This window comes from Caloenas nicobarica, chromosome 1 (assembly GCF_036013445.1).
Source record: "Caloenas nicobarica isolate bCalNic1 chromosome 1, bCalNic1.hap1, whole genome shotgun sequence".
NCBI lineage: Eukaryota > Metazoa > Chordata > Aves > Columbiformes > Columbidae > Caloenas > Caloenas nicobarica.
In genome coordinates, this window is record NC_088245.1 from 213,611,797 (window position 1) to 213,635,039 (window position 23,243).

Here is a 23,243-nt window from a genome sequence, read left to right on the forward strand (position 1 = left end):
TCGGATCCTCCCCTTCCTCTCCCTCCCGAAGGCGGATTTTAAGAGGCTTTTTTCCCAACTTTCCAGAAGTTTCTCCCCGGCCCCTTATATACCCCCTCCTCGGGACCGGGAGGTGCACAGGGGGAGCCGACCAAAGCTGAGCCCCAGCCCAGCATCACCCCGCTGCAGGTAAGGGGCGGGGGGGCAACCGGGGCAGCCCCGGGCTTGCAGGACCAGTGCCAGGCTGAGATTGCGGAAGGCTGGTCTAATTTTGGGGTCCTGCGTACTCCTGTGTGGCCCTATGGGGCAGAGAAGTCGGGGGGCGGAGTATTGCATGGCAAAAAGGGGTGCATGGGGGAAAAGGGGTGCATGGGGGGATTGCATGGGGGAAAAGGGGTGCATGGGAGAAAGGGGGGGCAGCAGAGAAAGGGGGTACATTGGGGAAAAGGGGTGCATGGTGGGAAAGGGGGTTGCATAGGGGGGTTGCATGGAGGGGTGCATGTGGAAAGGGAGTTGCATGTGGAAAAAGGGGTTGCATAGGGGGAAAGGGGGTTGCATGGGGGGTTGCATGGGGGGAAAGGGGGTTGCATGGGGCAAAGGGGGTTGTGTGGGGGAAAAGGGGTGCATGGGGGTGTTGCATGGGGAAAGGGAGTTGCATGGGGGAAAGGGGGTTGCATAGGGGGTACGATGCATTGGGGATGGGTTGAGGATATGATTTGGATACACACTGCCCCACAAGTTGGTTTTGGTTTTGGAGAACAGACATTTAAAACATTCCCCTGCCTGCCCCCCCGCTCCAGTTTGCTAGAGGTGTTTTTGCACCCAGGAGAAACTTTCATAGAATTCTAGAAGATCAGGTTGGAAGGCAGCTCAAGGATCATCTGGTCCAAGCTTTCTTGGCAAAAGCCCGGTCCAAGACAAGGTGGCCCAGCTGGTCAGGGGGTGAAGAAAGAGAAAAGGGGGATAAGAGAAGAACCGACTTGGTCCAAGTGGCGCCAGAGCAGCCCTGGCTGGAGAAAACCTCCTGCTCCTGCCCAGCCTGGGAGCCTGCGGGACCCTGGGCACCAGCCCAGCGTGGGGGGCAAAGCTCTCGCAACAGCCTCCCTGCGCCAAGCCCGACTAACCCTGTCCTTCTGCCTGGCTTAACAAAGCCTCGCGTCCCTCTGCTGACATGGAAATGGCCTTTTGATTGTATTGCCTTCCGTCCTGCGGCTTTGTCCTGGTGAAATGCGGTCCTGGAAGGGGTGCGTGGCTCCGGAGGGGGTGCGAGCTTTTAGCTGGTTGTCTTGGGCGATGATACCTCTGAATCTTGCCGGGAGAGTGGGTCCCGACAGCCCCCAGGAGGTCTGCGGGATGCCACGTTGGCACGGGGCGTCCCATCACAGGGCTGGGCCGTAAGAACACAAGAGAGGATGTTACGGCTGCGCCTTCCCCTGAATTCCCTCTGTTTTCACCCGGGGTTATAAATTCACCAATTATCTCAGCCGCAATCCAATGATGGGCAAAATTTCTCTCGTCTCACCGCCGCGGGATGCGTCACTCATCGCAGCCCAGCCAAATTTTTCACCAGTCTCTGAAGTAACGAACCTTTTTTGAGTTGAAGATGTAAGCGTTGCTCACAAGAGAACTACTCCTATCTGTTTTCTTTCAGAATGAAAGAGGCAAACGTTGACCTCTCTATGAAAGAGTTTCAAGGTATTTTTAGAAATAAAAGGGAAGAAAAAAAAACCAAATCGGATTTTAGATTCTTGCCCCACCCAATACTGTCTGCACCTTAAAAGTGCATCAAGGGCAGTTTTGAGCCTGTCACACAAATCTTTGCTATTTGTAGCCGGGATCGCTCTTCCTTTGAACGGAAGGCTTGCTCCCAAAAGGATTTTAGGATATAAATTTCCTCCCCCTCCGAAGCTCATTAATTCCCATTCTGGCAAAGGATCCCTGGTACATCTGCGCACTCGCTTTGCTCCGGGCGATGTGCATGTTTCCTTCCATATGTAATCCCAGCCGGCCCTTCGCTTCCTGCCCTGTTTGCTTTAACCCTAAAACCGCCCCGTTGCAGCCCGTTTTTTTGTGTCTGCATGCAAGGAGAAGCCTCCAAGACTGACCCAGAGCAGGGCGGGAGGAGAGGACCAAAGAACGCAACTCCACCGTAGCCTTGGGCACGATGGAAATGCTGGGATTTGGGTATGAGGGTGGAATTTGAGCCCTGGGGATCTGCTGTCAGGAAGGTTTGCTGTGAGCAGCGTGAAGTCAGGGGGGAGGGAAGATCTGGGGACAGGTTTTAGCTACAGAGGCAAGGGGGTTGAGCCCTAAAAAGCTTCCAGGCACGGTGTTTAGGACCGGTCAGTCTGCAGATTTATCAAATCTAGTAGATCAGAGCCCTCAGTGGGGATGGGTGCACCTGTGCTGCAATGAGATGCATTTATCTAATGTGTGAATGTACCGGGACGGGGCTCTTGGTGGGGGAAAGGAGGGATCCTCCACCTTCCTATGCCCTGGACCTCCCTAGTAGGGCTGTGCAGGCAAAACCAAGAGCTGACGAGACACGGTTGGATGTTCTCAAAGGTCCCCTCTGACTTAGCTCAGTGGAAGCTCATGGGCTCCATCTAGTGTCTAGAAAGCTCAGGATTTGGGTCCCCAGAGAGGATGATCCCGGCCGTACACCGACGATCAACAGGCAGCACTGTGCTACGTGGCCTTTGCGCAGTGTTAACATCCCAGTTTTAGCCTCTCCTGACCAGGGCAGAGGTTTGACCTGCTACTCTGGGGACAAAATTATCTGTTGCTTCCATTCCTTGGTCCCCCCTTAAATCATATCATAGAAATCAGAATAGTTTGGGTTGGGACCGTAAAAGGTCCCCCAGTGCCACCTCTGCCATGAGCAGGGACATCTGCACCAGCTCAGGTTGCTCAGAGCCCCGTCCAGCCTGGCCTGGGATGTCTCCAGGGATGGTTCAGCCACCACCTCTCTGGCCAACCTGGGCCAGGCTCTCACCATCCGTATTGTACAAGGTTTACTGTACATGAACATATAGTAATATGGTAAAATTGCTTAAAAAGGAAGTTTTTTAATCTGGAAGATTAATTGCCGCTCAGGGGGAAGCCCAGCGCAGACTTGGGATGGTTGTACCCCAAGTGAAGTGTTCATGCTCTGGCTATCACTGGACTTCGGTTTCACTGGAGGAGCCCCTGGGGCCTCTGAATGCTCCAGGAAGGGCTTGAATCTTGCTGACGCTGAGTTCTTCTTGCCCAGCAGGTCCTCAGAGGTGTTGGGTGCCGCTAAAGCCATGTGGATTATTCTGGTGCTTGCTCTTTGCGGCCTCGTCGCGGCCGTGCCGTCAGAGGACAGAAAGCTGAGCGACAAGGCCACCACGCTGGCTGACCGCAGCACGACGTTGGCCTTCAACCTCTACCACGCCATGGCGAAAGACAAGAACATGGAGAACATCCTGCTGTCCCCCGTGGTCGTGGCCTCTTCCCTCGGCCTCGTGTCTCTCGGCGGCAAGGCCGCAACCGCCTCCCAAGCCAAAGCGGTGCTCAGTGCGGACAAACTGAACGATGACTACGTGCACAGCGGGTTGTCCGAGCTCCTGAACGAGGTCAGCAACAGCACGGCCCGCAACGTCACCTGGAAGATTGGCAACCGCTTGTACGGCCCGGCCTCCATCACCTTCGCCGATGACTTTGTGAAGAACAGCAAGAAACACTACAACTACGAGCACTCCAAGATCAACTTCCGAGACAAGAGGAGCGCCCTGAAATCCATTAACGAGTGGGCAGCCCAGACCACAGATGGGAAACTCCCAGAGGTCACAAAAGACGTTGAGAAAACTGATGGAGCCCTCATTGTCAACGCCATGTTCTTCAAGCGTAAGTTCTAACTCCAGTTCTCAATACAAGTGACCCAAAACCCAACCTGAGCTAATCCACAGCAGCCGAGAGGGGAAGGTGAACAAATCCTACGTCCACCAGATACATGCCAGTTTTCAGAGCAAGTAGTTAGGAACTGGGCACAAAATTACCACCCATTCCCTTTATTTACAGGCTGAATTTCTCTCTCCTGTAGCTCACTGGGATGAGAGGTTCCATCATAAGATGGTGGACAACCGTGGCTTCATGGTGAGCCGTTCCTACACCGTGGGAGTTCCCATGATGCATCGCACAGGTAAGTTGCAAACCTCCTGCCCTATGTCAAGACCAACCAGAGTTATTTTCACCGCTGCTCTGTTACCCAGTTTTCCAACTGCTTCCAAGATTCTTTTGCTTCATGGATAATAAGTGAGCAAGAACAAAGCCGGGTGTGCTGCTTCTGCTGATTCCATCTCTCCGTCAGCAGAGAGAATCCGTGGTTACTATGGGGTGCTTGGCTGTTAGGAATAAATCCCAGCTCATCACACAAATGAGAGCTGCGGTTTTGAGTTATTGCCAACTCAAATAAGCATAGAATCATTTTGGTTGAAAAAGACCCTCAAGATCATTGAGTCCAACTATTCACCCAACCCTGGCACTACCCCATGTCCCTGAGAAACTAATCTCCACACCTGTTCAACCCCTCCAGGGATGGTGACTCCACCACTGCCCTGGGCAGCCTGTTCCAATGCCCCACAGCCCTTTGGGGAAGAAATTGTTCCCAAGATCCAACCTCAACCTCCCATGGTGCAACTTGAGGCCATTTCTTTGTGTCCCTGTCTCCCCTCAGCCTTCTGTTCTCCAGGCTGAACCCCCCCAGCTCCCTCAGCCGCTCCCATCACACTTGTGTTCCAGCCCCTTCCCCAGCTCCGTTCCCTTCTCTCAACTCACTCCAGCAGCTCAAGACCTTTCTTGGTGTGAGGGCCCAAAACTGACTCCAGGAGTCGAGGTTTGGCCTCCCGAGTATCCAGTCCAGGGGGAAACGCTGGCCCAGTCCCCAAAACAGCGTTCAGACTTGCTTCCCTTGCTGTCCAGGGTGGATTCACAACAAGTTTCTAGGTAGCTTTGCCTCTGCTCCACATTTCACCCTTCGCTGCTTCTGATTTCAAGGTCTCTACAATTACTACGATGATGAGACAGAGAAGCTCCAGGTAGTAGAGATGCCACTAGCTCACAAGCTCTCCAGCATGATTTTTATCATGCCAAACCACGTGGAGCCCTTGGAGAGGGTTGAGAAACTGCTCAACAGGGAGCAGCTGAAGACCTGGGCTGGCAAGATGAAGAAGAGATCAGTGGCCATCTCGCTGCCTAAAGTCATCCTGGAAGTCAGCCATGACCTTCAGGTAAAGGAGGGCCTTAAAGAAAACGTTTGGGCCTTACAGTTTTTTGGGGTGGGAGAGAAGATGATGGGTTATCTGTGCCCATCGTCCTTTTTCCAGCGGGTAGTCCAACCACAGCTGGAAAGCATTGCACCGTGTCATCTCCGGGAGGGTTGCTGACCTCTTCCTCTCCTCCTAGAAACACTTGGCTGATCTGGGCCTGACAGAAGCCATTGACAAAACCAAGGCGGACCTGTCAAAGATCTCTGGCAAGAAAGACCTTTACCTGTCCAACGTCTTCCACGCCACTGCTCTTGAATGGGACACGGAAGGGAACCCCTATGATGCTGACATCTACGGCCGAGAGGAGATGAGGAACCCCAAGCTCTTCTATGCTGACCACCCCTTCATCTTCATGATCAAGGACAATAAAACCAACTCCATTCTCTTCATCGGCAGGCTTGTGAGGCCCAAAGGAGACAAGATGCGTGATGAGTTGTAGTTAGTTTGGTTTTTTGTTTTGTTTTTCCAAGAGCTTTGGTTTGTGTGGGTTTTTTAGTGGGCGATTTCAAAAAAGGGGAAACACTATTTTGTATCCTTCTCGAACTATGGGTGCTATTCAGACCAGGGTGCATTGTGATGAGAAACCAGCATACACTTTACCTCACCCCCATAATTTCTTGCACAAACCCACCTCCAGAGAGGAATAGGGGTACCTGGCACAAGAGGGTCACCAGGAGATGAAGGGAACTGGTGTGCACCATCTCAGCTGAGATGTTCAGGCTGATGCCTCTCACCTCCCCGCACTAAAATTAAGCCTCCTGCTAAATCCCTTGCTGCTACCACCAGCCCTGCAAAGGCACGAGCCCTCCAACCCTTCCATCTCCAATGCTTCTGCACGTTTAGCTCCGCCACTTCATTTTCTCCCTCTTTGACGCTATATGGGACCACACCAGAGCTGCTCTGGTCGCTTTGCAGTTGTTCCTTGCTTCTCTCTTCTATTTTCAGTGGTATATAACAGAGCATGAGGGGCCAAATTCTGTGGTCCGGCTCGCTCTGGGGCCTGGGAGTAAAGGACCATGACAGCATGTAAGAATGGAGATTGTATGGAGTTATGCCCTTCTGTCTTGCCTAACCCTGATCTGGATGACTTCAACCATCAGCTTTTTAGCAAGAACGCTCACTGCAAAGCCAAGTGCCAAGTGCTCAACGCATCACAAAGAATTAAGTGGCTTAATGGTGTTAGCAGAGAAGCCAAAGAGCAGATGGGCTTCTAGAAAGAGAAGCCTGAGGTGCTTTCAACACTCATGACAGAAATGTGTTCCACACCTCTGGGGATCACAAAGGGGGCTTTTGGGCCTACATCTGGAATTAAACATCCCGTACCAGGCAAAAAGAGAATCTCCACTTCTCTTGGTGCTTCTGCACCAGCACATAGGGCTGGGAAACAGACAGTTACCAGTTACCACTGGGAAGGGTCTCCCAGTTACCCAGTAGCAGCCCAAGGGACCCTGCTGGCTTCTCGCAGGGAGGTGGCTCAAGTTTACTGTCACCTTCTTGTTTAAATCCAAAGCTTTAAAGCTGCCATTACCTGACTTCCTAATGACCCTTTTCTGAAGCTCCTCTCCTCCATGATCTTTTAGCTCCCTTTGTTGGCTGACTTGGATAAGGGCAGGCTGAAAAACAAAGGTATTTATAGTTACACTCGTATTTATGTCTGATCATCAGCAAGTTTCACAGCCTAGACTTGGAGGCTCTTCCTATCTTCAAGGGATATCATCAGGTTAATACTATCTTTAGGTAACTGGTATGATCCCATGAGCACTGAAGCATGTGTCAGGTAAGTCTTGCTGCGCACCAAGACATCACAAAGCAAGTAACAAGATTATTGAAACGAGAAATTGTGCATCACAATTTTAAGTGTCAATCATTTAAAACCACCAAGGAGAGTGACTGCACTGCTTTTGTTTTTTTTCCCCTGTCAGATTGCGAAGCCCAATACTGCATTTTTTCAGACCACACACAGGACTATTTCCACTTATTTATTAAGTTACAGCTACAAAGTCTCTTATTAGGAGTTTCCGACAGGGAAAAATACAGCAGCGAATTTGTGCTCCCGAATTTGCCCTGACCATGCCTTCACCAGGTTTGCAATGTTACAGAATCACAGAAAAGCTCATCTGCCCTAATTCCAGTCCAAACCAGCCAAAAGGGGACATTCTTGTCCTTAAGCCTCTTCCCAGATCATATTCCCAGGTGCTTTTTCCCCACCATGTTGGGAGGTAGGAGACAATCCGTGAGGATGTGCCCAAATGTACAAGAAGCCAAAAGCCCAGCATGTATGCTCGATACTACCCGGTGAATCAGTGCACTGAGACCCACACGCTGTAGTATTTTACAGAAGATTTTGAGGGGGGGCGGGTAAAAGGGGTGGGCAAGGCAAGAACACACTGATTTTGTGAATAATTTGCATCATGTGGATGCAGGCGTCTGGTGGCTTTTATTGTCTGTTCTTGTACCACACAGTGACAGTTGTATAATTTTTGCAATAAAACTTTTTCAATTAATCTCTGGCGGCCACAGTCACTTGCAGGGTTTGGGTGGAGATAAAATACTCTTAAAAGAGCTTAGGGGTTCCTTGCTATCCTTAAATCAAATACACCTTCCTTAATCTGGTTAATTATGGCCCAAAATGACACTAAATACACATGAATTCCCATGACACTGCTAAGAGGTCACAGGTAAGAGGACCTACTGCCCCCTACTGCTCTGACATTTAACAGAGCAGCAAATGGTTTGTTTAAAAAAATTTGACAGCAGCACAGGAATAAAATTGAGCTGTTGGCCACAAGGACCAGCCTTCCTGACCCTATGACCCAAAGCTTCCCCAGTTGGGATCCAACTGAGGGAAACAGAGAAGGAAAAACGCTGGAAGAACCTGCAACGATTGCTGCGAGCACACAGCTACACCTGGAAAATCCAGCAGCATCAGACCCTGCTGACAAAGGATTAACCTGCTGCCCATTCAAGCATGAAAACTTCTGCCAGTCGGAGGGGAAAAATAAGCCACAAACACCTCCCCTTTTCCCTGGGCCAAAAATAGCACTTATCTGGGAAGTGCAAGCACACACATCAGCACGGAGCTCCTCACAGACCGAAAAAGCACCATATGCTTTGCCAAATCAGACTTCCACTGCAGCAAATTACAGCAGCAACCTCCAGCAGTAACTGTAACAGCCCAGGAACGTCATCAACCTGGAAGAGCAACATCACGAGGAACTTCAAAGCTTTCCAGAGCTCCTGAGCTCATCCTAGCCCCGGCTCGTCTTGCAAACAGCTTTAAATGCTCATGTTTTTCATCCTAGGGAGGATGGGCACCCTCACAACACGGGGAACTGAACGAGTACCAGACATCGCTCCTTTAGCAGCTTTTTCAAACAGCTCATCATGGTCATCATTTACTCCAACCATGAGGGGTTCATTTCACATGTGCAAACCTTGACCATTATGGGATAATCATAGAATCATAGAAATAGTTTGGGTTGGAAGGGAACTTCCCAGCTCCCCCAGTGCCCCCCCTGCCATGAGCAGGGACATCTGCACCAGCTCAGGTTGCTCAGAGCCCCGTCCAGCCTGGCCTGGGATGTCTCCAGGGATGGTTCATCCACCACCTCTCTGGCCAACCTGGGACAGGCTCTCAACACCCTCAGGGCCAACAATTTCTCCCTCATGTCTGGCCTGAATCTCCCCTCCTTTAGTTTAAAACCATCACCCCTTGTCCTATCACAACAGGCCCTGCTCAAAAGTCTCTCCCCATCTTTCTTCTCAGCCCCTTTTCAGTCCATAAAGGCCGCACAAGGTCTCCCCGGAGCTTCTCTTCTTCAGCTGAACACCTCAACTCTCTCAGCCCATCCTCCCAGCAGAGTTGTTCCAGCCTCGCATCATTTCTGTGGCTCCTCTGGCCCTTCCCTAACAGGTCCATGTCTGTCCTGTGCTGAGGATACCAGAGCTGGACCAGCACTGCAGGGGGGTCTTACCAGAGCGATAATCCTCGTTGTCCTCAACTTCTCACAACACGATGGGTCTAGCAAGAAGAGAGGTATAGCAATACCACTTTTACACTACTCATACATCTCTTATCTTACAAGCAACTAAACATCTCTTGATTCCATCAGTGAGATCAATAGTCTGATGGACTGGGTTGGCGGGCTTTAAAACAGACAGAGATTTGAGTGATCTGCAGGAAAGCCAACCCTCACTGAAGGACTGCAGGAGAAATTTCTACCTGATATTCATCAAGCATATGTAAGAATTTAGACACAAAACACAGGGCCCTGCATTGTGTGTCACTCTTCTATTGCTTCAGGCCTTCCAGCTTTCACACATTTCCTGCTCCTCTAAAGTGACAAAGCTAGTCTGTCACTTTTTTATTACTATTTTCCAAATTCAAATTTGTATTTAAAAAAATCCATATTGGTATTACTTGCACTAAGATTTAACATGTAATAACATTTTCTCAAAGCTTTCCACTGAAAGATGCGCACAGAAACCCAAAATTAGCCTCCTTCTCTGACGCCCTGAGAAGAGACGTGTTTCCGACAGATGTCACCAGGTCCCCAGCCAGAGAAGTTGGGAACAGGAAGGCTGAGGCTCACACATCCACACACGCTGCTGACAGACCAGTTCCCAACACCGCCAGTGTGAAATTCCAGTTCACAAGCTGCCTGCCCAGCTCCCACAGAGAAGTCTCCTGGAAATGGAAATCTGGATGCAAAAGCTATTCCTAAAGCAGCAAGTTTTGCAGATTTGTATAATTTTTTGTTAATGCAACAGACAGGTTCTGAACTTCTCAACAAAACAAAGCCTCGATCCTCTGCCCAAAATAATCTCTTACAATGTGCGCAACAGCCTCTTTCCCATTACTGCACTGGACATGGAAAAACATGCTGAGAAAGGAGCTGACAGAACCAGAATCTCTGCCTGAAACTTAACCAAATGCTCAGTCTCACCACTTCAGCTGCAGGGTTTTAGCTGGACCACAAATAAAAGCATCAAAAGTAAATAATACGGCAATGGATCAGACATGAAAACACATCCCTGCCTACAGACCATGTATTTCCATAGCATAAGTAACCTTGTCATCTATTATCAACTTCAGGATCTTATCCTACAGCTCATTAAAGCCAGTTATTAATACAGTGACAAATTAACAGACTGTCTGCTGAAGCCTCAAATGAAGAGGACTTCTTCCTCAATCACTTAAATATATTTCCCTCTCAAAGCTTAGGACAGAAAGCTTGAAATCCAGAGTGTAACTTTTTTTTTTCCCCAACTAACATGTGAATACCTACTCACAAGTTTGTCTCACCCCACATCAACAACTAAGGTGACCTGACCAGGAACTATAATGCTCCTATATGGTTTACAGCCCTGAAAGTCACATAGTGAATGTCTTTAGAATTAAATAGAAATGGATGTACAGAGGTGAAAAAAGCATTTAGCAGATTATAATAACACTTCAGTCGAGGCCAAAAAGGTTTAAGCTACTGCAACTGCTTTGGACCTCACTAAAAAAAGCTCCCCCTTCTGGAAATCTCAGAGAAAGGGACTGGTATGTAACTGGAGATGTGGTACTACTCCAGTTCATGGAGTTAGTCATCACCCTCTAAACATCAGATCGCTGCTCCAGCTCTTCACAAAAATCAGCGTTTTTGTCCCCATTTTGTTTAGATCAGGATCTGAGAAGTTCACTCCAAAAAGGTAATGCAAGCTGGAAGAAACGCAACTGAATTCCTTTCATACCAAAGGTGGGAGCAAGGCTTTCCTGGAAGATATCTTGCAAAAAAAAATAAAGCACCTCCACAAACACTGTCTTTTGTGATTTTATTAAGAGATGTTTTCAGGACAGCCAAGCTTCTGGTTGTAGATGTTACAAACCCTACAATGAAAAATAAAATACTGAGTGAGATGGTGACAAACCATTTCCCCACAACCATTCTTCTATCCAAAACACTGAACAGGCTCCAAGTTTTCAAATTAAATGGTATCTCTCCCTTCCTGCATTTTAGACAATGATCTCCTTTTCCCCACAGGAGCAGATCTTGCAAGTCAGATCCCCTTGTTTCGCTGTGGCCCTGCAAACTCCTTGAACTCTCCCCCCTGTTCAAACAAGGCCAGTTTCAGTCAGAGAACACAGCCTGGCGTTCACCAGCAGCTAAAAAAGCTCTACGAGAGGCCACAAGCCCCTGTGCCTCCTGCTGCTTTAATCGGAAAAAGCAAAGCAAACTTTTAAAAGCAGCAAGTTGCACGTTTTCACTGGGAAAAACCCAGAGCAGGTCTCAGACAACTTCAAGTTTTTAATTTCCGTCTTAGAAGCTACTCATTCAGGGAGATGGGATTTCAAACTTCAATTATTTACTTACAAAACTAGTCTATACATTGTGCTCAATGTTACTGGCTTCTAAGTCTATCCCAAACTGGATCCCATATAAGGAATATACACCTTGTGCAGTCAACTGCACACTGGTAGCAAGTGGTACGATGTGAAAATATCCAAGACACTGAACCCTTCTCGGACAAATGCCTCTAAGTCACTCAAATTGTGACCCAAGGTCCCCAAATCCATGCTGTAGAACACAACACGAAAAAGGGCACTTGGACAAGGACATTCCCTTTCAGACTCGTCATCTCATCGTCACTGAAGGGTGTGCTTAGCGGGTTTGCAGTGTCCTACACCTTCATCCAGGGCAATACTCTAAAGCCAGCTGATCGCTGCACCAGGTACAACGCAGCAACTTTTCCCCCAGTATCCCAGCCACCATACAGCTTTTTTGGTGACGTGACACCATTTCTGCCTGAATTCTCACCAAAACTACCTCCCACCACTCGCAGAGACTTACCCCTCAGGCAGTGGGAACCGGCTGAGGCATCGCTGGCTGTTCTGGTTTGCCACCTTTCTGCTCTGAAATGGGGGTGGTGGGCAAGATCTCTTCTTTGGGTTCCACGATGCTGACGTGGTCTGGCAGAGGTTTTTTGGGGCCAATCTTTCCACTTGGGTCCCAAGGCAACATAATCTTTACTTTAATTCCCAGTACTCCTGCAAAGAGCGACAGGACAACACAGACATGCTCATTTGACACAAAATATCAAGCACACGTGGAGCAGGGACAAGCTTCAAAGTTATAAAATATGCCATCCACACTACAAACATCTCCTGACAACAGTGAAGATGCAAGCTGATTAACACGAACGTACTAAAGCTTAAAAGTCTAATTACTGTGCATTTTAAATCAGCGTGTTTACCTTTATCCAATTCATTGCCTTCACTAACTGCAGCCTGGGACTAAAAACATGCTATATACTTAAGTCAGGCTAACCCTGGTTTTAAACACTGTCCCTCCTGGGACAACTCTGCTCACTTTCCTAGGAAATTGCACTTTTTCCTTCTTTTGCATCCCTTCTCAGACAAATGCCTCTAAATCATCCAATGAGTAGGACGTCCTGGCCAAGGCAGCCTCAGCACAGCACCACAGAACATGGCACTGAACAGGCTGCAGTGACACAAGGACATCCCTTCTGACTCGTCATCGTATCATCACCGAAGGGAAGGTGGAGAGCAGCTTTGCCTATACTGGTATCCCTGCATCAAGTGTTCTGCAATTAAATAACCCAAAGCCAATTAAGATGCAGAAGTCATTTGTGCTTTACCAGGGGGAAGGACAAGTGTAAGCATGCTTGGCTGGTTTAGCTGGGAGGACTTGCCAGGGCACAGTTATGGGGGAAAAGTGCCTGGCACTTGTTTTTTGTGGGTCTTGTAGCACCCACGTTCTGTCTGCCAACCCCCAAGAGCCAAGAATCCCAACTGCCAACAGCTCTTAAACTCAATATATGTTCCATTTGTAAGTTGTTTTGCTACCAACCTCAGAGGCCACAGGACACGAGTATCTGGAAAAACTAAAGCCCCATTCTCAACTGGAAACATTCAATCCCCACTAGAAAAGTGGATGACGGGGATGACTATATGAAATTCTGTCCTCTGCTGATGGCGCCTTTCTCCATTTCCCATTCACGTAATGCAAAAAAAGTTCTACTTCAGATGTACTGTGCAAACTCCACAGTGAGAGCTTAGTTGCAAAAGCCCAAGAAAACAGATCTTCAGAGTCAGAACAACTAGTGCTAGCACAATTGAACCACTCTGCAGGATCAAAATCATGTCAATTGCCACCCCACAGGTGACAGAGGGAAACCTCCAACCTGCAGGTACGAAACACCAGGAGTTGAGATCTTCTGGCTCTGAAGCATGAGTAGAAGGAACCAAAAGAGCTGCAAAGGGATCTGCATCCCAGCCACTCACCCTGCCGCAGAAGGACATGACGCACAGCTGTGTCGACGTAGTAATTCACCGGGTCTCCACTGTGGATCATCAGGCCATCCACAAACTTCATGGATTTGGCACGCTGACCCCTGAGTTTGCCTGACACAACCACCTCACAACCCTTGGCACCGCTCTCCATGATGAAGCGGAGGACACCGTAGCAGGCTCTGAAGGAAAAGAGCAACAACAGCCACTGCGTTACTCCTGCTGCCAAACCCACATGGCTCCGCGGAGGCATTTTACCCCAGTTTCAAGCACGGACACTGTTTTAGCAGCCTAAGAAAACTCTTATGACTTATGGTCCTTGTAAGGTTGTAGGAACAGCGACAATTCTTTGTAACACGTCAGGAGCGTGGCTCCTCGTCCCTTCTCAGACAAATGCCTCTAAGTCAATCAACGATGACAGGACGCTCCTGCTGAAGAACCACATGCAGCATCACAGAACGTGACGCTGCAGAGGCACCACAACAAGAGCCACCCGCTTCTAATTCGTCATCTTGTTGTCACCGAAGGGACCCAAGAAGCAAGGCCACTGTCACCTGAACTACAATTCAGCCAGAAGGCTTGAAATTGTGTTTCACTCTTCCGCTCATTTATTCACAAAGAAATAAATGCAAGCTTTATGCATACCAGTCAGACAACGTGTAATCTAATATACTCTATGACTTCAACTTTTAAATCTGAAATACATTATCTAGGAATTACTATCAAAAGTAACTGCGGACTAAACAAAAAGCTTCTATATGGTAGAATTATCAAAAATATGAACTGTCCTCTCCAAGCACAGCATGACTAGGTTAAATTTTCAAACTAAAGACAAGTTGGCAAGGAGGTTTTTTTTATGAAATGGTATTTGAATCCCACACTTCCTCACTGTGCAATCACGTTCAACTTGCTCTACTCACCGACGCACCGCTAAACCTCCCAGAAGCTTGTACCGCAAGGACTCTGCCTGAGCGATTGCACAGAGACCTCTCGTGGCCACCTTCTCGGCATAGAGCTAGAAAGGAAAAGAAGTAAACTCAGAAACAGGGCTGTATTTCAAGATACTTTAAATTTAACATGCAGAAGTTTTATCCTCGGGCACTACACTCCCTTAACTCCTTTAGTGCCCATCTCCTGCTCCTGGTAGAGTTGAGAAACACTCACAGTGCTCCACTGAAAGTCAGGAGACTATTAAAATACCCATGGTGCAGTCTCAATGAGCTGCTGCTTCAAACAGACTTAAAATATTCAGTATCACTGGAGAGAGGTATCCAAACAACCACAAAAACTTCAGACAGTTTTTACGTCAGTTACATAAGTCTACTTAATTATTAAAATCAAATCTAAGAAAATATTTCATTTTTAAAAGCTGGGAGAGTGTATTAAATCTAACATCTCCAAAAGCCCAAAGTCTGATACTTCAGAAGCAGACGTTCCAAATCATGCACACAATATTCCTAGAGCTGACAAATCCTGATGTGCTGTGTGAGTTTGTGCCACTGTGTTTAAGCATTTGCTGGAGATAATCAGCAATTTTCACTGTATAATGTGATCCAACAACACTGGCCAAGCAGGAATAACTCTGAGCATTGCCCCAGACAACACATTCCCCCCCACCGCTAATTTGTTTTACAGAAAAGTACAAGTACGGGCACCAGATTTCAAACATTAAAAGATGAGAAATCGCTGGTCACTTTACTGTCTTTTAAATCAAAAATCTCAACGATCCTTCTGCACCAAAACAGTTTCTTTATAAGGACAGCAGCATTATGAATTCAATAAGGGAAACGGTAACACACGAATACAAAACATTAAGCTCCTTCTCACCTCAATATTGGGACAGCAGCATTCTTTATAAAATACCTACAGACAAGCTTTAAGTTTTATTTGCATCCTCCTTGTTGGGAAATCGGAGAAAACCAGCCAAAGCGACAGCACTCAAATACCACAAAAAGCAAAGCATTTTGTATTTCCGTGCAAGAGTGTTTTGTGAGAACAGGTAAACCACGCTCCAAATTATATTCAAGTCAAACCCCCTTTCAGCTGACACCATCCAGACAGCGCACAAATCTAAGTGCACAACCCACATACTCCTGTTTTAACCGAGACAGTTTTACCTCAACGCTTCCCTCAGGGAATCCAAACCTCTTCTGCACAACAGCCGTCAGCTCCCGGATGCGGCGGCCTTTCTCGCCCAGGACATTCTGAGTTCTGGGGAAAAAAAAAAAAAGTACAGTGTGACTGAGAAAAGTGTCTCCACATCTGAACCTGTAACCATCCCAAAGAGCTTCCAGGCTGAGTATATAACTTAGTTTTGGGGCTGTAACACTACTCTGTCACTAAAGATCACTTCAGGATCTCCTTCTCAAGTAGTTTACCCTAATATTTATCACTTTAATCTTCAGCCTGCAGCAGAATCCCTTACAGTCTTGTACGGCACCCGTAAGTCAGCAGCAGCACCACAGTTACCTGGTGGCAAGTATGATAATCTCAGTCCTGGTTGGAGTGACCCGGACTTCAACTCCCGAGTACCCATCTTCAGCCAGTTCACGAGTCAGAAACTCATTCAGCTCAGCTTTGAAGATACCGTCAGCAACAAACTAAAAAAAAACAAAAAAACAAAACAACAACAAATGGATCATGTCAAAGCAAACAGCCTGAACACAGAATCTTCATGTAACGAGTTTATGAGCAATGCATCCCCAGGATCACCAGCCCTGGAGGGGTTTAAAAAACACATAGATGAGGTTCTTAGGGACATGATTTAGTGCTAAATTGAGATTATGGCTAGACTCAACGACCTTAAGGGTCTCTTCCAAACAAAATCATTCTATGATCATGCTGCAGACTGACAGCTTCTGCCCCCACAGAAAGGAAGTATCAGTGGGGAGAAATAAAAGCATTTCTCCTGAAGTTCCCAGAGACAACTCAATTCTAGCAGGAGCCTTCACCACTGCCTGATCCACACCTCAGGCAGAAATCATAGCTATGTCTCGTGGTGGCACTTCTGATTTGCTATGAATTTACATAAAATAATTCGAGAGGTCACATCCCTTTACGAGCCCCAAAGGTCCTGCTGCCAGGGCTCCCACTTCCACCCTCACAACACACAGGCCCCAAACCTCCCCTCTCTCCAAGACAGGCAGAGCCCTGCCCCTCTGATCAGGGAGTCACAGAACCACAGGGTGGTTGGGGTTGGGGTTGAAGGGACCTCTGGAGATCCCCCAGTCCAACCCACCTGCTCACGCAGGGTCACCAGAGCAGATCACACAGGGTTGATCCAGGCGGGTTTGAATGTCTCCAGAGAAGGAGACTCCATAGCCGCTCCGTGCAGCCTGGTCCAGGCTCTGGCACCTCCCAGCAAAGAAGTTTCTCCTCATGTTCACATGGACCCTCCTGTGTTTCAGTTTGTGCCTGTTGCCCCTCACCCTGGCGTTGGGCACCACTGAACAGAGTCTGGTCCATCCTCTGACACCCACCCTGAGATATTGATCCCATTGATCAGATCCCTCTCAGCTTCTCTTCTCCAGCTCAACAGCTCCAGCTCCCTCAGTCTTTCCTCGTCAGAAAGATGCTCCAGACCCCTCGGCATCTTTGTAGCTCACCAGTGGACTCCCTCCACTAATTTCTTGTCCTTCTTGAACTGGGGAGCCCAGAACTCGACCCAGTGCTCCAGATTCGGCCTCACTAGAGCAGAGCAGAAGGGCAGGTACCTCCCTCAACCTGCTGCTCAGACTCCTCCTGTGTAGCCCAGGTACCATTGGCCTCTTGGCCACAGGGCACATTGTTGACTCACGGTCAACCTGCTGACCCCCACGTCTTTCTTCGCAATCCTGCTTTCCAGCAAGTCAACCCCAACCTGCACTGGTGCCTGGGGTTGTCACTCCCCAAGTGCAGGACCATACACTCGCCCTTGTTGTACTTCATCAGGTTCTTCTCTGCCCAGTGCAGCCTGGACACTGGACACAGTTCTGCAGATGGAGCCTCACCAGGGCCCAGAGCTCAGGGCAGGCCCCAGGCAGGGCTGTGAGGGGGAACCATGGCTGCCCCCCCCCGCCCCCCGCCCCGCGCAGGGCCCCCGCGCGCTCCCTCACCCCGGCCTCCCGCCGCCATGTTCCCCGCCGGGCCGCCCAACCCCAATCCGCCGCCATCCTCCCGCATCCGCCGCCATCCCCACCCCGCCGCCCCGCCCCGACGAAGCCCGGGGCCTCCTCCGACGCGCCCCCGCCGATATGGAGGCGCCCCGAGGCCGCGGCGAGCCGGGCCGCCGCCCTCACCTTGCGCTTCTTGGAGATCTGCACCGCCATCTTGAGCCGCGCCGCCCGGCGGAAAGGAGGGAACCCTGCCCAGAGGGAGGGCTATATCTGCCTTCCGCCGCTCCCCATTGGGCCGCCGCGATCACGTGGGCTGGCGGGCGGGGGCCCATGGGAAGTGTAGTCTCCCCGGTGCGCTGACGCGCCGCCATGTTGGGGAGGCTGGGACCTGTCAGTGGGTTTTCCCGCCCTGACAGGCTGCTGTGAACGCCCACGTTAAAGCGGCTACAAAACCGATATAATTCAGCCCGATTTACTACTTGGGGGCGTTCTCTGGCAGTAAAGACACCCCCTCTTCACGGTGCTCTGAGGGGAGCGCAGCGTCCGGTAAAGGGAGCAGCACAGCCCCCAGCAACAGGCTCCTAACAGTCTTTTTAACCTTTATTTTTTAGGCACTCAAAGCTCATGAGGAAAAAGGTGCAAAAATCACAGGTTATTTGGTTAATTTTCATGGAAAAATGAGGAGTCTGCTACCAGAGGATGCCCTACTGTTACCCCATAATTTGCTGCTTTATGTGAATGTTAACAATAGCTCTTAACTATCAGTAGTTAACTGTAAATATTAATGATATCTAACCGTAAACTTAAAGCCATTGCAGGTCTTTCCTGCTCTATGTGTGCAGCGTCTCGAGGTCCCTACACCTCACTAAAAGACAAATAATTTGGTCAACAGGACAGTTGTGGCTCCAGGGCAGATCTTCTGTGGGATTTGTTTTCCTCCTATAATGATATTATCACTTCTGCAGTCTGGGCACTGGGTTAAATTAGTACCAGCAAGATGGGATTTCTCTTCTTGAAACTTCTGTGGTGGCCGAAGATGGGGAAAGCGGCTTTTTTATTGTTATTATTATAAATGGTCAGGGTTTGTAGGGGATTACAGGGGTTTGGTTGTGCCACTTCAATTAGAAATTATAATAACGGGTAGAAATGATACATGAAAATACCCTCACAGCGGTGGGGAAATACGGTCTGTTTGGGAAGAGTCAGAAAAGGGAATTTCTGCCTCGCAAACCTCCCAGAAAGGAGCCACCGGATAGGGGGATGAGGGCAAAAAAAAAGGTCAAAATGAGCTATTTGGCTTTTTGTAAGGCTTCTTTTGGAAAGCCGTGCAGAAAATAAGTGGCCGTGGGTGAAGGCAGGGGCATTGCAAAGCCATGAATGCAAAGACCCCATTGCATCTTTGCAATAGAAGAAGAAATTAAATGTCAGAATTACCAAAAAAATAAGAAAGAAGAAATAGGAAAACATCATTTAATGGCTCTGTAAATAATTCCATCTGATGGTCTGTCTCCTCCACTGCCTCCGTTTTTGGGCTAGACTGCTCAAGCTGTGCAAAGTTGATGAGCAAAGGTCCCCATAAGGGAACCCATGAGGGGATCGAGCGCACCCTCAGTGAGTTTGCAGGTGACACCAAGTTGGGTGGGAGTGTGGATGTGCTGGAGGGTGGGAAGGCCAAACAGAGGGGTCTGGAGCGGCTGGATGGATGGGCTGAGGCCAATTGTCTGAGGTTCAACAAGGCCAAGTGCCGGGTCCTGCACTGGGGTCACACCAACCCCAGGCAGCGCTCCAGGCTCGGGGAAGAGCGGCTGGAAAGTGCCCGGCGGAAAAGGAGCTGGGGGTGTTGGTGCCAGCGGCTGAACATGAGCCAGCGTGTGCCCAGGTGGCCAAGAGGCCACCAGCATCCTGGCTGGGACCAGCACTGGTGTGGCCAGCAGGCCCAGGGCAGTGACCGTCCTGTGCTGGGCACTGGGGAGGCCAAACCGCGAATCCTGGGGGCAGTTCTGGGCCCCTCACGCCAAGAAAGGCCTTGAGGTGCTGGAGGGAGTTGAGAGAAGGGAACGGAGCTGGGGAAGGGGCTGGAGCACAAGTGTGATGGGAGCGGCTGAGGGAGCTGGGGGTTCACTCTGGAGAACAGGAGCTGAGGGGAAACCTTCTGATCTCTGAACTGCCTGAAAGGAGCTTGGAGCTGAGGGGGAGTTGGTCTCTTCTCCCAAGTAGCAAGTGATAGGACAAGAGGAAACGGCCTCAAGTTGCGCCAGGGGAGGTTTAGATTGGATATTAGGAAAAAATTCTTCCCGGAAAGGGTTGTCAGGCATTGGAACAGGCTGCCCATGGCAGTGGTGGAGTCACCACCCCGGAGGGGTTGAACAGACGTTTAGATGAGGTTCTTAGGGACATGGTTTAGTGCTAGGGCTAGGTTAGGTTATGGTTGGACTCGATGATCCTGAGGGTCTCTTCCAACTGGAATGATTCTATGATTCTGTAGATGTGTTGGGTGACAATCAGCATCACTCTGGGAACAGCGAGGAGAAGGCAGCTCCGCTCTGGAGCTGGTACCGAGCCTCCGAGCGAGGACAGAGAACGGGACCTTTCCCACCTGGGAGCATGAGGGTGTCTGACACGGACCAGTTTACTCAGAGTTGCCTCATTGAGATGTAACCATACAGGGAATACCAGTATGACCAGTACAGCGCTGGTAAACACCTCTCCTTCCAACACGCACCCCAATATCGCTGCAGGGAGCAGTGGGGAGGCCACAGTGCCTGGAAGGAGCCAGCTCTTCTCTCTGCGAGGGAAGAGATTATTTTGCCACTAGATGTCAGTGGAGACGGCGACCAGGGTGGGAAAAGCTTCATGTTTCTCCTCATTTCCCTCCTCCCTCTTCCCCAGGGATTCGTTTGTCCAGGATTTGAGAGGTGATGGAGACATCAGCGAGACAGAGCCTGTCCAGAGCAGCCCATGGTCCACTTTGCCAGGTCAGGTGCCGGTGAGGGACTTGTGCCCCCTCTTGTTGTCACCAAACACCTTTCTCTCACTCCTGGTGTGTCCAACCATCACACCCTCCCCTCTACCAACTCCTTCCCTTCATCTGCACCAGCCCAAGCTTGGCTGTCCCTCACCCTTCACCCTTCACCCTCTCTCCCCACCCTCTGCAGAGGGCTGGGATCTCTCCAGATTGAAGAGACACAGCAGAAGATGCTGTCCCTCACTCCTGTCCCCCCTTTCCCGCTCCAGTCATGCCCACTGTCCTCTGCTCCCACTCTTCCCTTGCTCTCAGGCTACCAAAACACATTGACCTTGGTGGTCTCTCTAAAGGCCCCATCCTCCCCTCTCTTTTCATCTCCATGCTCCTCAAGTGCCAGTTACTGTCCATGGGGATTTCCTCTTGCACAAATTAGGAGCCACAGCTCCATCTATCTCTTCCCAATCTCTCCCCTGGGGACTGAGACTGTGGCCAGGCTGCAACCAGGTTTTAAGGGGCACTGGGAGCTCAGGGCTTAGACTGTAGTGTGGACAGAATTAGCTGTTGAGGTGTTTGTGAGCTTCTGGTGCTCTTCTGAGGCCAGTAGTCTGAGGTTCAACAAGGCCAAGTGCCAGGTCTTGCACTTGGGTCACACCAACCCCAGGCAGCGCTCCGGGCTCGGGGAAGAGCAGCTAGAAAGTGCCCGGCGGAAAAGGAGCTGGGGGTGTTGCTGACAGTGGCTGAACATGAACATGAACATGCTTAATTCAACCCTATATCTGCAAGAAATCGTCCTGGCCGTAAGGCACCCTAATTTCTGTCCCCCCATCTGAGCCTGCAGGTTGCTCCTCACCGTCCTCAGAGGGACCAGCTGAGCCTTATCCCCAAGAGGAGCTGGGGCCGTTGGGCTGCATGGAGCTGCAGCAGAGCTGCAGGCGAGTTCAGGAGGATGCCTGGGATTTAATGCAGGTAGGAAAAGAGGTTGGGGCACCACCTTAGCAGGAGATACTAAAGCCAAAAGGCCAGGGATGTACCTCAAACATCCCTAATCCGTCTGTATGGACCACAGGACTGAGAGACGCAGCAGCACACCCAAACAAGAGTGAGTGTGTGTGTGACTTTTCCCTAGCCCATCACTGAGACACAAGATAAGCAGGAGAAAGCTCATCTGTGGGAAAACCTTTCCTTTTTTTTTTTTTTTCCCCAGCGTGGTGCAGTGTCGTATTTTCCCTGGCAGCAGAGGCTGAGAGTCGCTCCCTCTCTTTCCTCCCTCACCCCTGCCCCTTCCTCCCCCCTCAATGGCCCATCCCGCTGTTTCTGGAGCCCGGCTGTGAACCAGCTCCCAGAAACGATCCAACACAAACACACATATATTTTGGGGGAGGTTATTTAAAACCCTGCTCGTTCCTCTGCTCCAGCCCAGCTCCACAGCAGCCTGTGAGCATCAAAGAGAGAGCAGCAAATTGCGGGAGGGGGATGGGGCCAGGCAGGAACATATTGCTCAAATGGCCGTGAAGGTGGTCAAGTCTGGGGGTGGCACTTGGGGACAAGTTGAAGGGACATCTGCATTTGAGATCCTCACCACAGGGTAATGCTAGACCATCAGAAACTGGTTTGGAGACGTGACCAGGAGCTGAGGATGTCTCTGTGTAGGGATCTGAGCCCAAGACCTTCTTAACCAGGGGCTCAAACAATTTTTAAGAAAAGACCCTCCTAACCTACACAAAACCCACTCTGCTGGTTTCCAGCTTGGGACCATGATGCTTCCAGAGCAGGAAGTATCTGCCCAAGATCATATTTTTTTTTTAGGCTGAGTTTACCCAGGAGGGGCTCAACCCATGTATTTCTGGATCATATAAAGACAGGGAAAGGCACAACCTTAGCAAAAAAGCCTGGCCCTGACGTGAATTGCCTTTTCCATGCCCTATTAAGGAGAAACTATGTGTTGTGTCAGCATTTCAGGGTCAGCATTGACAACCATAGCCAGGGTCAAGCTGCACCCTGGTACACAGCAGGGGCCTCGGTGGCGTTAGGCAGCAAGGGAATGTCCCCTCTCCCCCCAGACACAGCCCGGCTAAGCCAGCGGGCTCCGAGCCGGAGCCTTCACAGCCGGGAACATTTCAGTCCCTTCCACAAATAGCAACATGGGATTCCTCCCTCAGCTTGGGCCGTCCCTGTCTGCAGCCTGAGCCGGCCAGCGCGGTTCCCAGACATATGTGGTGATGCTCCAAGATGCTGTCTGCAACCCAGCAGGGATGGATTCACCTCCGCTCCATCCCTGCCAAAATGGAAGCTGGCAGCATCCTGAAAAAACTGTGATGTGCCTGCACCCTTCATCCTGGAGAGCTCAGTTCTGGTCCAGCAAAGCAAAGGGTTGTTGTTCAGGCCAGACGTAAGGAAGAACTTTTTTTACAGTTGGGGTGGTGAGAGCCTGGCCCAGGTTGCCCAGAGAGGTGGTGGATGAACCATCCCTGGAGACATCCCAGGCCAAGCTGGACGGGTCTCTGAGCAACCTGAGCTGGTGCAGATGTCCCTGCTCATGGCAGGGGTGGCACTGGATGAGCTTTGAAGGTCCCTTCCAACCCAAATTATTCCACGATTCTATGATTCTCAGCCCCAGC

The 23,243-nt window shown here is 49.9% G+C and overlaps 2 protein-coding genes and 3 non-coding genes across 6 annotated transcripts; 1 reads left to right on the forward strand and 4 right to left on the reverse strand.

Moving 5' to 3' along the window:
- Positions 1–87: 87 nt before the first annotated feature.
- Positions 88–7,774, forward strand: SERPINH1 (serpin family H member 1). 2 transcript variants are annotated; one of them, XM_065644262.1, is made up of 5 exons: positions 88–168; positions 3,236–3,849; positions 4,046–4,144; positions 4,999–5,231; positions 5,407–7,774. In XM_065644262.1, exons 2-5 carry the CDS (start codon positions 3,267–3,269, stop codon positions 5,707–5,709), a joined length of 1,218 nt encoding a protein of 405 aa, XP_065500334.1. In that variant the 5' UTR covers positions 88–168; positions 3,236–3,266; the 3' UTR covers positions 5,710–7,774. The 2 variants fall into 2 exon arrangements, with proteins under 2 accessions (XP_065500334.1, XP_065500419.1); XM_065644347.1 differs by having other exon boundaries at positions 89–168; positions 3,233–3,849.
- A 3,302-nt stretch (positions 7,775–11,076) lies between these two features.
- On the reverse strand, positions 11,077–17,923 carry RPS3 (ribosomal protein S3). Its single transcript, XM_065644455.1, has 7 exons — positions 17,844–17,923; positions 16,036–16,166; positions 15,684–15,777; positions 14,487–14,581; positions 13,561–13,748; positions 12,107–12,303; positions 11,077–11,145 (listed from the first exon to the last, which is right to left on the reverse strand). Exons 1-6 carry the CDS (start codon positions 17,871–17,873, stop codon positions 12,110–12,112), a joined length of 732 nt encoding a protein of 243 aa, XP_065500527.1. The 5' UTR covers positions 17,874–17,923; the 3' UTR covers positions 11,077–11,145; positions 12,107–12,109.
- Positions 11,774–11,910, reverse strand: LOC135984635 (small nucleolar RNA SNORD15). Its single transcript, XR_010605680.1, has one exon. It is a non-coding gene; the product is annotated as a small nucleolar RNA SNORD15 (small nucleolar RNA).
- LOC135984632 (small nucleolar RNA SNORD15) lies at positions 12,663–12,810 on the reverse strand. The gene has a single exon (XR_010605677.1). It is a non-coding gene; the product is annotated as a small nucleolar RNA SNORD15 (small nucleolar RNA).
- Positions 13,947–14,093, reverse strand: LOC135984634 (small nucleolar RNA SNORD15). The gene has a single exon (XR_010605679.1). It is a non-coding gene; the product is annotated as a small nucleolar RNA SNORD15 (small nucleolar RNA).
- Positions 17,924–23,243: the final 5,320 nt, after the last annotated feature.

Bases quoted from the DNA above. Each gene is read 5' to 3' on its own strand.
- SERPINH1 (XM_065644262.1), top strand. From the start codon at position 3,267: ATGTGGATTATTCTGGTGCTTGCTCTTTGCGGCCTCGTCGCGGCCGTG. The intron at 3,850-4,045 runs GTAAGTTCTAAC...TCTCTCCTGTAG, and splicing joins CAACGCCATGTTCTTCAAGC to CTCACTGGGATGAGAGGTTC. The intron at 5,232-5,406 runs GTAAAGGAGGGC...CTCTCCTCCTAG, and splicing joins AAGTCAGCCATGACCTTCAG to AAACACTTGGCTGATCTGGG.
- RPS3 (XM_065644455.1), bottom strand. From the start codon at position 17,873: ATGGCGGTGCAGATCTCCAAGAAGCGCAAG. The intron at 15,778-16,035 runs GTAACTGTGGTG...TTTTTTCCCCAG, and splicing joins ATTATCATACTTGCCACCAG to AACTCAGAATGTCCTGGGCG. The intron at 12,304-13,560 runs GTGAGTGGCTGG...CGCTCTTTGCAG, and splicing joins TCATGTCCTTCTGCGGCAGG to GAGTACTGGGAATTAAAGTA.